General features: G+C 35.9%; 1 protein-coding gene across 4 annotated transcripts in view; it reads left to right on the top strand.

The window, feature by feature from the left end:
* Positions 1-17384, top strand: part of PCDH7 (protocadherin 7) — a 509564-nt gene that overhangs the window by 84249 nt on the left and 407931 nt on the right. The window contains exon 2 of one of the 4 annotated variants that reach the window (XM_072406351.1): positions 8542-8584. The exons of the other annotated variants lie outside the window; for them this stretch is intronic. Within the exon in view, the coding sequence (XP_072262452.1) occupies positions 8542-8584 (43 nt within the window). The remainder of the gene's footprint in view (positions 1-8541; positions 8585-17384) is intronic. 4 annotated transcript variants of the gene reach the window in all.

Genomic DNA, 17384 nt, shown 5'->3' with positions numbered 1-17384 from the left:
TCACTAAAAAAAAAAAAGTTTCTGAGAAATTGGGCATCGGTTAGAACTGACATCTATATTTATCTATAAACATTCTTACTTACATTTAACTCCAAATTCACACACAACATTTATTTCCTTATTGCCTGATACTAAACTTTTTTGTGAGCCTGATGGGTGATATTTTCAAGCAGTTCCCTCCAAAAAGGTCAAAGTGTCTCTTTCTGGAGTTTTTATGGACATCATCATTTTCATAATTTCTGATCATAGTGAGTATGCAAAATGAGAATACTGGTGGAAAAAGCCAGCATGTTATCCAATAATTGTGCATGACACAAAATGAAAATACCAGTTTTGTGTAGTCCTCAAACCCTAAACTCTATTGCAAGAAAATGAACAAATATTTTTGTATGGTGGAGAAATGTTTAATTCTCTGTCAGTCTTTTGTCTCCACTAGATGATATTTGCTTATAAACTTGCCATTATTACATGGGACTGCTACAAATGTTTCTTTGCGGAACATGCCATGCTTGGTTATATAAAAGCTCATCACTAGCTGTGCACTTGGTTACTATTTCTCTACTGTTTAATCTAATAACAAATTAAAATTGCCTGGTGCTTCCATAGCAGTTTTCATGCAGAACATAACCTGCTTTCTAATAGGAAAGTCGAGCACTACCACTAGCACGATTGTTTACTGCTTCTTTACTGTTCTATAAAAATGTTTTAGTTTACGTTCGGCTTTTATCCTTTTATCCATCAGAAATTGTAAAATCCCAGTTATGGCAAACTATTCTAAATACCAGTGGAACAGCCTAGCTTCTATAAATGTCAATTCTTTTCCAAGCAAGCGGAGAGATCTTTGTTAAGGCATATAAGGAGCGAGAATCTATACAGTGGAAGCTAATTACAGCGTGTAATTCATCAATGGCCCTATGTTTATCCCAGTCCTTTTGCATTCTATTGCATTTTTATACAAAACACTCATCTAGCTTCGTCAGCGCCCATTCATCTGACATTTATAATTATTGGTCTTTCAGCTGCGTTCCACGCTTGGCTTGAATGGTCATCTCCGAATACTCATAATACTGTCATTGTTCCCCTTCTCGATTACACAGATAAATAATATAATAGTGTGTAAGTTTTTAATTTATTCCACATAATTCATTAAAGAGCATGGCTGGAGATTAATCAAGAATGTTTTCCTTGTCTTGTCGGATGATTTGTAGGGATCAATGGCCATGTTTGCTTCCAGGCTGTAGAATCCCCTCTGTAGTTTTCAGCTCTGAAAATGATTTCTCTCTCATAGGCTGTATAGGAGCTGTGCTCACTGTAGGTTCTCTATGTGAAACACCATGGATTAAAGATTTAATATTATTATTGCGGAAATTCAAACAGCTTATTACGTGAGGGGAGACAAACTGGGAAAGAGACCAAATTAGTGGATGTCACAGAAGAGCTTTCTTATTTGTCAGTCATGTTTTCTCTGTGCAGTTTCCAAAAGGATTATAATGGACACAACACTGAAAAATTAAAACAGGATTACTGAGGTGGTGCAGGGTGCAGTGACTGTGCTCAAAATGGCATAGGCAATGGAAGTCTTTGAGTGTCTTGTTAATTTAGCTGCAGTAAACTTAAACGTTGCTGCTATAACTTTGTACACTTTATGCACTGTTTTTTGCACTTTTTTAGTATATTGCACTGTTGGAATAAATTGGGTGCCATAGTTGACATCTGGACAAGATGATGAAACTGGTCATGGTGGGGTAAAGTGCCCATTTTTATGGGAAGATACATTTAAGTATTTGGGTTCCAAGCACAAGCTAACAAATAATACATACAATTCCCATAAAGTTTTAATATATCATCCTATAACATCCATATACACCTTGCATGCATAAACTGCATTAATTATTAATACAAACATCTGGAATGTATTTGTAGGGTTTGGGTGGATTTGCACTAAGGAATTCATCTGGCAACATAATTAAAGTCTTACCCTGTAAATGCAAATGATCTGTGCTATGATTCACTACCTGCGTACAGCTGCTTATGTTTTAAACACATAGGAGCCTAACAAGCCGTTATTCATCAATTAAAAAATAACAATGCACATCCAAAACAAAGGACAAAGAAAACACGATGGTGGCTTGTCATTTGTAGCTTCCTGCTGATGAGCAGGCTTTTAAGATGTTATTTTTTCATTTGTACAAATGCAAATTTGTAAGGAGACAAGCATGAGAGGTTTAGATTTTTTTTTCCTCTATGTAGAGATGTACACCAGTCAAACGTGAATATTTTTCACTTTGAAAGATGAAAGAAGCAGGTGCAGAATGTTCTGTGATTTCATCTTGGACTTATATGGATAGGAGGCCTCCTTCATTCTACAAATCATTCTAGTTGCTCCCTCTTTCTGAGATTTGGAATTTCATGTCAGCAGTTACATAGATGATCTGTATTTGAATTAAGGTCAATGTACACGTTCACATACCCTTCAACAATATCTTTCCTATGCCTAAATGTCTCTATAGGTGTTTTAGTTGAACTCTTGCTAGCAGGTCAATGAGTCAAACTGAGAGTTTCATATTTCCCTGCATATTTTGTTGGCCATAAATTGGTAATCATCAATTTGGCTAAAATCAGTCCTACTAATAAGTCAGATCTAGGCAAAACTTTTTGTTGGTTTTGGAGTGAGAAGTATCTAGACTCCCTGGGCCCGATTTATTAAAGCTCTCCAATACTGGAGAAGATAGATATTTATGCTAATACTTGGGTTAACCTGCAAATCTGGAATGGATTTTTTTAATATATAGTTATTAGTTGCCAAATGTTTTCAATCCTAGAACTTATCCATTTAAGGTTTTCTGGGTCACCCAGATTCTCCCATGATAGTCTATCTTCTCCAGTCTTGTGGAGCATATTAAAATCAAGCCCACGGAGTCCCATTTTTTACTGGTGCATCTTGTCATCTGGGAAAAGTAAAATCTAAACTTTTAGAGGAAAAGGTAAGGAGAAATCTTACAAAGGAATACCTGTTTTGGGGACAACTGCCTAAGAGGGGAATTCCTCTAAATTTGTTAGATTTTCTCTAATTTTATGTTGCGTTTCTGAAGCAGAAAGCATCAAAACATAAACTACCAAGGTTAGGTATCCTTCCCTATTCTATCAAATGAAAAAAGATTTGCTATACCTACACTTTAAAACTCTTGTATAGAAATCTTTATATAATTTACCTTTAGTGAACTGTTATGGTTTTGTACAGAAGCCAGCTTGTGTGTTTAGCCAATCAAAAGAAAAAAAAAAGGAATTGTTACCTTGCCAACCATATTTCTTTGTTCTTTCTTACAACTTAATCTTGCTCTTGGAGTATATGCATTCAAGACATGCTTTCTTTCTGGTTACATGAGAACTATTCATTGATCTGTGGATATGTCTGTACTTGTTTCCAAAATTTTCCGGTGCTAGCCTTGGTCAAAACATCTGTAGCAGCCTTCCCTATAGCCTTGTTTTCTGAAGACGTATCACATGGGAAATAATGACTTTTCCGAACTCTTTGTACTTACCACAAATGTGAATTAGGCCAGTCAGAGAAACACGGCTTACGTGAAGGATAGACGCACTCGGCTAGACACATTAAATAGCTGTTTTTATTTTTCGTATTATTCCAACGTTGATTGTCATTTATCACTCTCTGCTCCAACCTTGGCTTCTCATTCTTTCTTCATTAGTCATCCTATTGTCAGGTATTACCTAGCAAAGATATTATCTAACAGTAATGAAAGACTGTGCCAGGGTCATGAAGAGAATGTCAAGATGTGAATAGCAAAGTCTACAGCAAATTGTATGGCGGCATCACGAGTATTTCTGAAAAGGTTCCACTGAATTGATTACTAGTGAAACAAAATTTCAACAGATGCTTTAGGTAGAATGTTTAATACTCTTTAATTGTTTTCCGTGTTGAAGAAAGTGGGTTTAATTAGAAATAGCACTGGAAAGAAAGAAACGGATATAGGGGTGTAGCAATAAAGAGTCCTCTAACCAAAATAAAAAGTAGTAATTGTCGGTGAGGGTAAATAAACATTTTAATTATGACTGTCATGAAATGTACTTAATGACAGTATTTGTAGGACTTAATTTTAAACAACAAACTAATATTTTTTTCTTAACTTTCCTTAAAAACATTAAGTTATTGGACATCTTTTTAGCAGGACCACAGACAAAAACACATTTTTAGTATTATAGTAAGAGAATAAAACTTTAGACACTTGTTAAAAAAACTTCTGACAATATTGTTTTTGCTGTGTATGCCTTTCTGTTTCTGTGACAGCTGTTTTTACCATTTATTGTATGGGTGTGAAAGGAAAGAAACTGAGATATGGGGTTACAGGCAGAAAAAAGTTCACAACCATTTACGTTTTTTCCCACTCAATCTCAAGCTTCAAAATAAAGTGATAACTAAAGTTAGACTAGCATGATTCTTTTCCCGACTAGCTATGAGGCATAGAAAGGAACTCGGAAAGGGCTTACATCTGCCACATGTGCCGACATTGTGGTAATTTCATTATATTTATATATTATAAGTTAACTGGTACTAAAAGCTTACCTGCTAGGGAATTTCTGACCATCAGATGAACCAAAGAAATTGCTCACATGAATTCTAACAAATTTTTGGAGTACCACTGGATATCATGTGACTCGGTCAAGGCAATACATCTTTTTGATAGTTCCCTGTGGCAAAACCAATAATGTGTGATTCTGTTCTTCTAGTCTCCACTTCAGAGTCAATTCTTCTTGTGATACAAAATAAGTATTGTTTTCTTAGAAAACTTTATGTACATTCAAGTTATCCAAATCTATTTGCCAAATCCCATTGCTTCCTGCATAGGTTACTGGACAGCTCTTTATCCTTTGAACTGGTTGAATGCAAACCAAAGACATAGAGAACGAAGAATAAATGGTGACTCATTGTGCAAACAGTTGGCAATGTAGGGAATACAAGGTAGTACACAAGACCAAGATCAGTTTTGTGTGACATGCACATATTGCAATGACAAGCTAACATTAAGATTATCTTTCCAATGGGAACAACTGGGGAGTAGCTAATGGTGTTGGGTGAAGACTAAATCTCCTAATGGAGTGATGATTCACAAATGCATTTTTCAAGATTATCTTAAAAAACTGAAATTAGATGTAAAATCATCTCAGGGCTATTAACCAGGGTCTGTATCATATGGTAATGATAACTACAGCTGTCTCATCAGCTGGGTGCTTGGGGAGGACACACCAACAAGCCAAACCAGGGGTGCATGACACGTATCCTCAAGAGTGGCAATCGGGTGTGGAATTCAGGGAAACATGCTCTTAAACATTTTCCTTAGTGATATAGAGAGCAGGTTAATTGGCTAATTATCTGTTAATTAAGAGAAATCCCAGAACTCTAGCATGCTATCAGCCCTTGAGGATTATACTGTGCACACCTGGCCTTTTTGAATTCAGAAACCTTCCAGAAATAAGACTTCTGTTTAAAATAGATGAACGGTTCATGTTTCAAAGTGCTGCTCCAGAAATATAACAGCATCACTCTTTATTTAAAAGAAGGTACATTTTAAATATTTTTCCCTACTCACATTTTTTTTTCGTCAAACATAAAGGAGACTGTTTAATTTGGAAAATGATATATGAAGTAAAATGAAACAATTAGAGTTTAAACAATTAATGTTGAGGTAAGCCCAATCATGAAAAACTCATCTCTTTGCCATGGTAATGCAAGTTCAATTTTTGAAGTATATTTTTAATCATTTAAGTCTAAAGATTTTGTGAAAGTATTATGAACTAGTGATATGAAGTTCCTTGTTCAGGCATCTTTGTATATAGGGGACACTTTTTTTCTCTACTGCATTGCCACCCGGTCGAAATGACATCCAAAAGAAACTGCATGTTTTAACATATATATTAGGTATATATTTTTAACATATATATTAGGCATATTCCACTGTTGTCATCATCAGGAAACCCACCTTGAGAAATGACATGCAGACATTAACGGAGTGCATGTAGACAACAAGAGAATGTAAAGAAGCTACATGTGATTAATAGCAAAAAAGCAAAAAAACAAAAGAAATTGTAGTTTATGATACACAGTGGCCTTAGCAAACTAAATGTCATTCAGTTTTGGTTCACTTTAAGGGTAAGGCAATGCTATAATAAGGGGTTCAAAGGGTTTTCCTGTTGCATTTAAGGTAGTGCTAGGGTACTGCACTCGGATCTTGGTTATGGGACTGTGTTGTTGAAAATCATCTTGTATTTGATATCACCACCATGTCCTCTCAATTTTGCCCAGCAATAAATCAATTCCTGCACATCCACACAGCAGTTTTGCATTTCATCAACCAATCAGGAGTTCTTTCCTACATGGATATAGTTCAGCACCATAGATTAAAGCCAACCATAAGAGCCATAGATCAGAGCACATCCATAGATCAGAGCAAGCTACAAAGATAGATTTTCAAGGAGTGGTTGTAATGGAAAATATCAAGTACCCTGCAGAGCCGGCCGAAATTTCCATGTACAATAAATCGTCCTCTACGGGGGTACAGCATGTGATGGTGCAAACCTTCTCATTTCTCTCACAATATTATATTCTGAATACATCCTACTGGGAATGAATGATAAAGGTGGTAGGCTATGGGTAGTAGGTTTCTGCAGATTCATTATATATAGTCATCATAACAACCACCCGTTCTAATACATTTATTGTATCCACGTATTTGTGAGTGGAAAGACCAGATGGCATTGTGGCCAGTGTTTGTTTCAGAATGGTTTAAATTGCAGGGCCAGTGGTGATGGAGGAACTTTATGGTGCTGGAAAGAAATATTGGTAGCCATAGCCATTACCATCATATTAAGGTCTTCTTCTAAAGCCTAATATATTTATGAACTGTCATCCCTACGGTGCAAATGACAGCTCATACACTAGCATGTGGTGCAGCCTCCACACTTACACTTCTCTGGCACATTACAAAAGTGTCACCCATCATTTTATTGTGGACTGGTGTGAAGATCCATAAAGAGCTGAAATGTCACTCATTTAACACATATTAGTGATAACTTGAACCTAATGTGGGAAAAGGCTAGGTCAAAAGTGTTAGCACTTTCATACATCTAGGCTGGTTCAGTTTTACACTTTCCCATTCATGTATTTTACAAAAATATAACCATTACCATTACCATTAACAATTACAAATGACAGACAAACTCAGTGATATGACTTTCACAGCCCTGATCTTCAGAAGAAAATATGACATATTTTAGAGTTCATTAATGATATGTGGCAGGATGTTTAATTATTTTAAATTAATTTATATTTTGTGTACCATCTGCTGTGTGTAAATTTGGATTTATCCTGAGTTTAATTCTCAAAATTGCAAACTGTTATCATTTATTGAATTTCTGTAGTAGATTTATTGTGTAACAAGAATAGAAAATTATACTTTTACAAGCTTGTTTAATAAAGTAGTGTAGAGGGAGTTATGGTGCACAAATATGGTAACTTATTATAACAAATAAACTTTTAGTTTGCCATTGTCAGACCTGTATAAGAGGTGTTCTGATTGGCTGTTTTGTGTTACTCTGCTTTGCCTTTTGAAATGGTATGATACTAAAGTGAAACTTCAACCAAAAAGATCTTCATTCCTGTCCTAAGGGTGGCCAGGGTAATCATACTGGGGTTCATTTTCCTAAAGAGTTTAGGCTGTTAGTTTAGTTCACTTAGCAAAAATTAATTTGTTAAATTTTTACCCCATTCACGAAACATTTCCTATTCACTTTGCATAGTAAATAGTCTAAATATTTTAAGTTACCCCTCCCAATCGTTTTCTTTTTGCAGGCTTCCTTCCATTTTTCTATCAATGGCGAATCCTTTATGTGTCAGTAAAATTAATTTACTTTTCAAAGGACATAAACAAACCCTTTACTATTTCTTTCTTAAATCATTAGTATATCCAAACCCAAGAAAGAAAATATAAAATTGTAGCTTACCATCTAATACGTTTTGTCTGCATTAGTTTTCTTTTTCTTTTTTTTATACTGTTAATTTTGCCAGGCATACTATTCATATCATATTTGACCCCCACTCACTCTGCTTTCCTCATTTGTTCTACGAACGCCTGCCCATGTCTTCCTCTTCATTTCATAAAGATATGTGAAACCATAGTTAGCGATTTCAGTTTAATTCACAGCAAATGTAAAGAGAGTGGCAGGATGAACATGAATTTTTCTGAACTTGCAAAAAAAAAAAAAGAAAAAGAACTTGAAAAATTAACCCCAGCAAATGCAGCCATCACATCTTGGTAAGAAGCAATATATTGCATTTTTCTACTGGCTGATGTTCCACTTTAAGTAAACAACTTGCATGCATAATAAAAAATGAAATATATGTTCTTTGGAAAATAAAACTTTTTAGAATATGAAAAAAAATCATTTGAATTCTGATTGAATTCACCTTTTATTCTTTTTTTCCCCTTTGCCACCGATCACTCATGGGCTGAATCTGTGGAATGGTAGACGGATGATCTTCAGCCTTCCCAGAGTGGTACAGGCAACAAAGGTAGTGCAATGTCTGTTGATGATGTTTCAGGAATACCCCTGACCATTGCAGCACAATGAGTGATCAAAGATTATGATATTAAACCTGTTATATATAGCTGGAGATGTGTAGCTGCTCGCACATTGCTTTCCCATCAATAATCTAAGAAAAGTCTGATGGGCTCTGTCTGGCAATAACAGTAAACGGATAGAATGTGTGTATGCCATGCACCTGGTGTGAACTGGCTGTTTTTCCAGGAATAGAATATTATAGAAATGTTTCAGTTTACTTTGATAATGCTCACATTTTTACTATTTAGTAAATGTAAAAAAAAATCCTAAAACTATTGGCTTTTGTCTATGTCTTGCCCTTGCATGGGATGTTTCAATTAGCTTTGTAAATGAGATGAAGCTCTGCTGAATTCAACCATGCAATCATGTTCAAAGAAAAAATCTGTTTGTTTAGATTCCTTATATTGGATATTCCTTCTAGAATTACCACTAGTTTTTAATATCATGTTGCTTTTTCCTACTGAATTGATATAGAAAGTCTAAGGTCTGTTGAAATATGAATGTCCTGAGAATTAAAGCTTGCCTGCTTAAAATTAATATTTAAGTTTTGAGTGGATGCTAGATTCTTTCCAGGTTTATCAGTGGACTCCACTTGAGTTTTTTAGGTTTTCCTTACAGTAACTTGGAAAGCAATTGTAAAAGATTTGATTGGTGATGAAGCTCAGATATCCCACCCCCATGGACCTCAGCGATATGATTACATTGATTCATTAAAATTGAACACTGTCTGTTTTTATTATAACCAATAGAATGGTATAATGTCAGTATTTTCTGTTTTTTGGTATATGGTTATTCTTGACAGGTTAGAGCTATAAACCCATCCAGTATTTCAGATCACACATGCAAAGCGTGTCTGTTATGTGTCTGTGTTTTAGATGAAGGGCCTCCTGTTGTTTGTTAGGACAAAGATTTGCCATTGATACATACTGTCTGGAGGCTCTAAACTCTGGAGGGTTTCATGTTCTCTTTCCTTAGCGTGCCATCTGTCACATGTACATTTACTATAGCATGAGAAGCATATAAACACATATTATATTACATGTCGGTAAATTCATCATTAACTGGTTCATTATCTACCTTTTGTATGTCTCATACAACTGAACTTTAAAATCTTATTTAGCCTCAAAATAGATTTTCTATATCTGTTTAATATGTTCCTTTATTGATCGTGTTGGAAGTTTGGCTGCTATTGATTATTTTAGTGTTATGTTGATGAAACTATGCTATATACGGTCAATTGAGCTCATATCTACCTTCATAAAGAAAACAATGACAGAAAACTGTTATTTGGTCATATTGGGTACAAAAGATTTACGTCTACTGGACTAGTTCACAAAAGATCTTTTCCAGTGACAGATATTTGATGTGTGTACTAAGCTTTTATCTTTTTGGTACTTAGACTTTAGGCTAAAATTCCAAGGCCATGTAATGTATTATGTCTTACAACAAGTTCTTGTGGGCGACTTTGCCAATAAATTTGCCAGGACGGCGAATCTTGAATCTGCAGACTAAGTCTCAAACATATGGCAATAGCAAACCCTGAACTTGACCCCTTGTGTTACTCTGTAACATTATAATGCTGCAAATTAAGCTGACAAACACAAAGAAACTGGGGAAATGTAATGACCTTTGTATATATTAGACATCCCTTGACACAGTTAGCTTTTTTTTTTCCAGGGTAAATTTCTCACTCAGATATTTGAAATACTAATTTACTCTTCAGACTAAAACTCTTGTCTCAAATAACAAATCTGTATTAATGTTTTATTATGGCAAATACAAGTAAACTTACATCAATCTCAACCCCTCGTCGATTTTCAGACCTGTACAATACAAAAGCAATTCATGTTATGTGGCTGTGTGTATGCAATTATGTCCTATTTTTCTTCTGCATCCTAAACAAATGATTCTGTGGAACAGCCATTATGTGCTTCTATTCTTATATTATACACAACAAAGTGATAACGCAGATTGCAATGTTCTCCTTGCATTGCTCATTTTGATGTGAAATTACAACTCTCAGTGTGAAATTGTGTTATGCTATCACCATAAAGACATAATAGTTTTAAATGGTGGCATCATATTTGTGCTTTTAAAAAAGAGAGAGGGAGAAAGTGATTTTGTCCGCATTGTGTGGTCTGTGTAAAATCAAAACTACAAAAGATTTTGCTATTTTATCAAACTCTGAGTGTATATAGACAGATGTGTGGAGAAGGAGCATTCTACTCTACAGGATTCAGCTGCCTATTGTGGCTTTGAAATGATGACACCCCTACCCTTCATTGTAATGGGTTTCTGTTCATTGATAACCACATTGTTATGTTTGTTCATGGCACTCAAAGGTACACTGTTTGTTATACCTTTAGCAAAGCCATTAATTTTACCCCTGTACCCAACCAAAGCCCACCAGTCAACAGCCAATTTAGCCCAGTCACCAATACCACTGGCACCATTTTCATTTGTCATAAGCAACCCATTTCAGTAGATTAGTGCATGTAAGGTAATGCTGTGTTTTAAGCATTAATGTACATTTATTAAAGCAGCCTATTCATTTTAGAAAGATGCAGGTGCTTTACAGGAATATTTATACCCCATCTGTAAAATGTGTATTTTGCTATGCATTTCTTTGGTGTATAGGTCTGAAAGGGCCTTTAGTTGAATGTCCAACTGAATTCTACCCATAATAGAAGTGTTCAATTAAAAACTGCTCTGCCAGAATTCTTCGCGAATATATTGGTCTAGCCTGGTTGGCCCATAAATCAGTCTGCTGGTTTGGCTAACATTATACTCTTTATTTTCTATGTAATATCTGTTGCAACTATAAAGGTTCAGAAAAAAAAAACTCTCCTGTTGAAGTTGGAAACTCTTAAGTATTCTCCTGAGAGTTGGATGTTTGTACTACCATAACCCATACCGTAAACACTTCAAGATACTTCATTAAAAGCAAGTAAATGTAATGACTAAGGCCAAGTACATACAAGCAAATCCACTGCCAATTTTGATCAACCATTTGACAAGACTTACGCACGTACCATATTTTCTCCTTCCAACTTTTTTTCTTGGATAGAAGGTGATGGGAATTCTAATTAGATTAGATTGACTGTTTGTACACAGAACATGACTTGATGTATGGTTTGGATCAATATTTACAGACACATCTGATTTATCCACATCCAATTGGAAATCCAAATATCGGATGTTTACTATTAGTCAGCTGCTGATTTCCCTTCAGATTCACTTTAGGTCCATAAGTTTTATTGGGCTGAAAATCAAGTCAGAAGTTAAAAATGACCAGTGTATACTGGGCCCAAAGCTGCTGACACAGCCAGGTATATGGATTAAAGTAATAGTTATTGTTTATCATATTAACAATGCTGTTCTTTAGAGCAGCCATTTTCAGCTAGGGTTCAATGGAGCACTAGAGTTCCTCCAGAGGTCCCTGGGGGATCCTTGACCTTTGGCAGATTGACCTGTTTATTAATGATATCTACGGTTCTGGGGTCAATGTCACTTAAAAAAGCCATCAGCATGGCACCAATATTATTCTTAGCTCTCTGTAAGAGTGCATAAGTATTCTACTTACTGACCATGACATTAAGGTACATTGGTTCTACAAACCCGCATTAATTAGCTTCAACAGGGGCTCCCCAACTCCTGACCATTATTTCAATAGTTCATTGTGAGTAAAGTTTTCAGAAATTTATATTTGACAGGAACTGGTAATCAGATCTCCTGCAAATTCTTCCAGAAACCATGATCTTTTATTTGGTAAGTCTTCTAAGCTGATCTCAAAAGACTAAAGAATAAAGTGTCAAATGTCAGCTGACATCATAAACCAAGTGAAATATGTGATTTCTTTCTTCCCTTACATGCACGTCGGTTTCCTTACTCATCATGATGCTCTTTGTTTAGTGCACAATGCAGACAGCTAAAGTAAATTACACGTTGTAATGCAGTCAATACTTAGGTACTATGCCATTTTTAGTGAAGAATATGAGCTCTTTTTTCTGACCCCTGAAATAAGAGAATTTTCGAACATATGACAGGCTGATAGATTGATGACAGCTTTATTAACGGCCATAAATGATACTGTTGCCTTTGAAATGGTAACGTAATAAAATATACCAAGTCAAAAATATACATTTCTTACAGCTCATAAAGGAAAAGGAGAGTTTATAATTAAACAAAATACAAGTATAATACATGACATAGCATTGACCTTGACATGACATAAAAGCCCGCCACTACAGAATAACTTATTGGTGAATCACAAATGTAATGTTGGCTGTACATACCAAAAATGTTAATCCTAAAAGTTGGACCATGGGATAGGCAATATCGTTATTTGTCATACAATCACTGTTGCATTGTCACAATTGCTGCTTGTATAGTTGATAAGATATTTATAAGGTCTCCCGCAGCCTTTGACAGAATTGCTGTAAAGTACATTTCCTTAAATATATGTAAATCTTTTTGGCTAAAGTTCACCCACCCCTGAAGTTCAGTACCACTCACCCTTTTGTCCAACTATTCAATAAAACTTCTCAGTATTACTACAGGTGGGTGGGCTCAATGTTATAAAAGTTAGGTTCCGTGTAATAAAATGAAACCAGGAACAGAGAAGAGGACATGAATTTATAGTCGGGGTAGGGATTGGGGTAAACCCTTGTACAGATGTCAGATGACTGTATCTAGTGACATATGAGTGAATTATTGCTGTGCACAAAGTGCCACTCTATTGTATGGAGAGGGGAGGGAAAAGGAAGAATGAGCAGCACCCTGCTGTTCTCTTTTCCATAGGAGTGCAGAGAGATCTTTCCAATCGGTCTTTTATCAATCTTCTGTGATGATGGCTGGGAACTGCTGCATTTATGTCAAATTTCGACCCGAGATTACCACAATTGTTTGTCTTGGGTGAGAATTATCTGGCGTGTGTATGTAGCTTAAGAACGTAGGGCTGCTGCCTTGATGCCTTCCATGAGATGACTGGCCTGCTGCTATCTGGAGGAGCATTACTCCTTAAAAGCCAATTTACATTTCTGTTACTGCTGCCTAAACAATTACACTATCTTCTAGAGCCATTCTCACTTTTATCTCATCTCTTTATTCATAAGAACAGGAACATTTGACTTTCCATCTGCACCATTGGAGAAGACTTACTTAAGATGGTCAGACCATAGCTATCCTAGGAGTATAGTTTGATTATAAAAACACAATGGTGGTAAGTTCACTTTAAGCAATGTGATATAGACAGAAATGAAGCAACAGGATTAATTATTATTTGAGTACCATTGTGTGTCAAAAAATATTTTGCTTCAATTACCCAGTTTGCCACTAAGCAAAGAGTAAACATGAAAGCAATATATGGGCATGTGTACCCTTTAGAAGGGAGTCCACACAAAAAAGTCAGTATGGAGTATACAATGCGATCTTTTGACCTGAACAGTAGAACTCTTTAATGAATCTGCAGCATTTTCTCTTTTCATGTGTTGCTCTGAAGTGTTATGTGCACTGCATAGTCATTGAAAGTGGTGTATCCACAAGAGAGTTTTAACCTTCGTCTTTCTGGAGGAGAAGAAAGCCACCGGAATCTCTTCTGGTTTAGATCATTTTTTTTCCCTGACCAATAAACATTACTTTAGGTAGGTTTACTTTTCCCAGTAGTTTATTAAGCTGGTGGATAATAAAAGTATGCAGGGTTTGTGAGCCACAGGAGCATTATAACATGTATTGTATATTGATTTTTGTTCCGTTTTTTTGCAAGTCGTATATTTGGTGTTAACAATATAGCTGGAGCTCTTGAATCTAGTGCTTGGATTTTATGTATTATGATCTGCAGATTAGGCCAGTAGACAATATATTTTATCTTCATCTAACTAATAGTTAGTTTAGTTTGCAAATTAGATAGTAAAATATGTTTTAATATGACACTGTGCAATTTTCTGTATTTTAAGACATTTACAGGACCTTGCAGGTTTTGGCTATCTTGATGCAGAACATATACACAAAACCTTTCCCTATTTTTTTGCAGTGTCAAAAGTTTTAAGACAAGGGGCTCCAGTAACAGTAATGTGGACCTGCTCAGATGGCCATGCCAATGTTTCTAACTTTATAGGTTAATTTTTAGCTGGAGTCACATTGTTCAGGTGTGTTTTCTTGCCCATGTTAATGTGTGTTGGAACTAGGCAGACCAATAATTTTGAATAAGTAATAAATGCACTGCAAAGAAGGTTGTAGGATAGTTCCCACATGCAGTGAGGCACGTAGCCATAAGTGGGCCCCTGTGCAGAAACTATTTGGGACCCCCTGCTGAACTGACTTGGGGCCCTGTGGGGGCCCCTGTTGGCTGAGAAGAGTCTGGGGCCCTCGTACATTGGCACACTTTGCACCTTCTTATGTCCACTCCTGCCCGCATGTCTAAGTGTATTGATCTGTGTGTTGTGATATATTAAAAACAAGTGTTTATTGGTGTGTGCACATTGGTGTGTTAGAATAATTGGGACTGCAATGCAACTCAAATATACACATGTGGCAAAATTTGGTTTGCATCAAGGCATAGATATGAAGCTCAGGGCCAGAGGTGTTTAGAACAGTAAAGTTCCAACTTGGATCAAAGACTATTGACTCTGCTAAGAAATCTGACATTTTTTAATGAGGTGTATTATACCTGTCTATGACAGAAACTGGAACCCCCAATGCTGAAGTGGCTTGGAGTGTATGACAGTTATGACATAGCACAGCTACTAAACCCTTCAATGTTGGATAGGAGTAATGCTCAAATTCTGTGCCGATCCAAGGGCAGAATAGCTCTGATCTGAGTTGGAATCAACCCTAATCAAAATATCTGATCACTACTACCCAAGACCAACCAAAACTGGTGAAGTTTATGACATAGAAGGAAAGGACAGAACCTTTGTCAACTTATTCTTACTGTCTGTGCCACCCTAAAAAAGGCTGCTTCATCCCTTCTATTTTAGGCTGGGAAGAAAAGTGGGTGAAAATCTCTTTAGCTCTTGTCTTACACTATTCATAATTTTGATGATTAGTTAGATGCAATTGTTAATTTGATCAAAAAGGCATTTTTTATTGGTATTTGGGCAGAATGTCTATGTATAATGTATCAGACAAGGAGCTGGTAATCTTTTGAGTTGATTTACCATCAAATTGTTCAAAACCATTGTTTTTATTAGAGATATTACTAAAATCAATAAATTCAGATAATTTTATTAAGTGCATGCTACATAGAATACTTGCAGTTGATCACAAGGAACTGATAATCAATATCTTGATCATTATATTGATGAAAATTACCATTCAGAGAAAAAAACACAGTTTAGGTCTAGCATACGATACACTATAATAATCATAACATAATAATAAAAAGCACCTTTATTTTGTATCCCTTACTGGTAGAATCAGAATCCTGATTCATGTTCTTTTCTTTTTTTTTCTTTTTTTAAACATTTAGGCTTTAAACCAAGTTAGCACCTCATGGGAGGAACAAATTAAATTACTTGTTCATGACATATTATAAAAATATTGAAATATTTTTCTTTGATAGGCTAGGTCTTAAGGTTTGTGAAGGTTCAGAATACCTTTTCATTGAGCTCTTCCGTATCACGTGTCCTCAATTAACATGGCTTGGTTCACCAAATTAAATATTCATCACTGTTTCCCACAGGATGCCTTATTTATGATGTATACAGTGTTGAAGTGCGAAGTAAATAAAAGAGTGCAAAGATGTTATTTGGCTCCTGTACTACATATTTGTTCTTTAAATGTTCAACTTTGTAGCCTAACATAGAAAGTGCTAATCTTTTAAAGCTGTTCAGGGAATAAAAATGTGATTAAGACAGATGGGGATGTTTCACAATTAAAATTTTTATGCAGCGGATGAGATGAGAAGTGGATCTGATTTTTACAAGGTTATTTTGGCTGATGTTGTAGGTTATACTATATCAGTGCGGCACTGCACAAAGTATATGGTACAGTACAGTAGAGTACTACACTTAGCACAGGGCTGTATCAATAGCAAAGGAGTTTGTTTCATAAAAACATAATGGAAAAGATACAACAAAATAAAACACAAAACAAAAAGTTACGAAGGTTGATTTACTAAAGATTTTCTTTTTTTTGTGATTAGGAAACCAGTGTAAATAAATACCTTTACCTTTTTGACTTCACAAAGTAAAATATTCTATATTGCTTTAGTGAATCAACCATAGTATGTATTTTTTTTTTCTTAAGCATACTTTTTTTTTCCCTTGGCGACTGCAGTACAATTTACACTGCTGTTTCATGTTTTTATCTTGTCCTGTACAGCAGTGGTCGCCAACCTTTTGGACATCATGGACCACTAAATTTACAGACTCTGGACTGCTCATGTGCGGGGAGCCGTGTGTCACTCAAAGGGGAAGAAACTTCCCCCAGAGTGCGGTCATGATACCAGAACCCGCCCACTCTGCCATCACAGGTCTGAGCCTGCAATGGGAGAGTGGGATGGTTGTGTCCAGAGAGACCACCCTCTGAGTTGGAATCCCTGCTCCCTGCAGGGGCAGGGAGCTGGAAGCATTTAGGTTTTAAACAGGTAGCATTTTGTCTTAAATTGTCCTTGCAAGAAAAAATTACTTTTACTAAATAAAGAAAGAATGTAGTTTATTTTTCCTGTCTTTGGTGTATTTGGTGCGGGGACACCCTGGAGTTCTTCGGCTGCCATTGTTCCATGACTTCTGGTGTGAGTGCACCTCTGT

Source organism: Pyxicephalus adspersus, chromosome 3 (genome assembly GCF_032062135.1).
Source record: "Pyxicephalus adspersus chromosome 3, UCB_Pads_2.0, whole genome shotgun sequence".
Lineage (NCBI taxonomy): Eukaryota > Metazoa > Chordata > Amphibia > Anura > Pyxicephalidae > Pyxicephalus > Pyxicephalus adspersus.
Note: the sequence above shows the minus strand (reverse complement) of the source record. Positions and strands in the feature narration are given on the sequence as shown.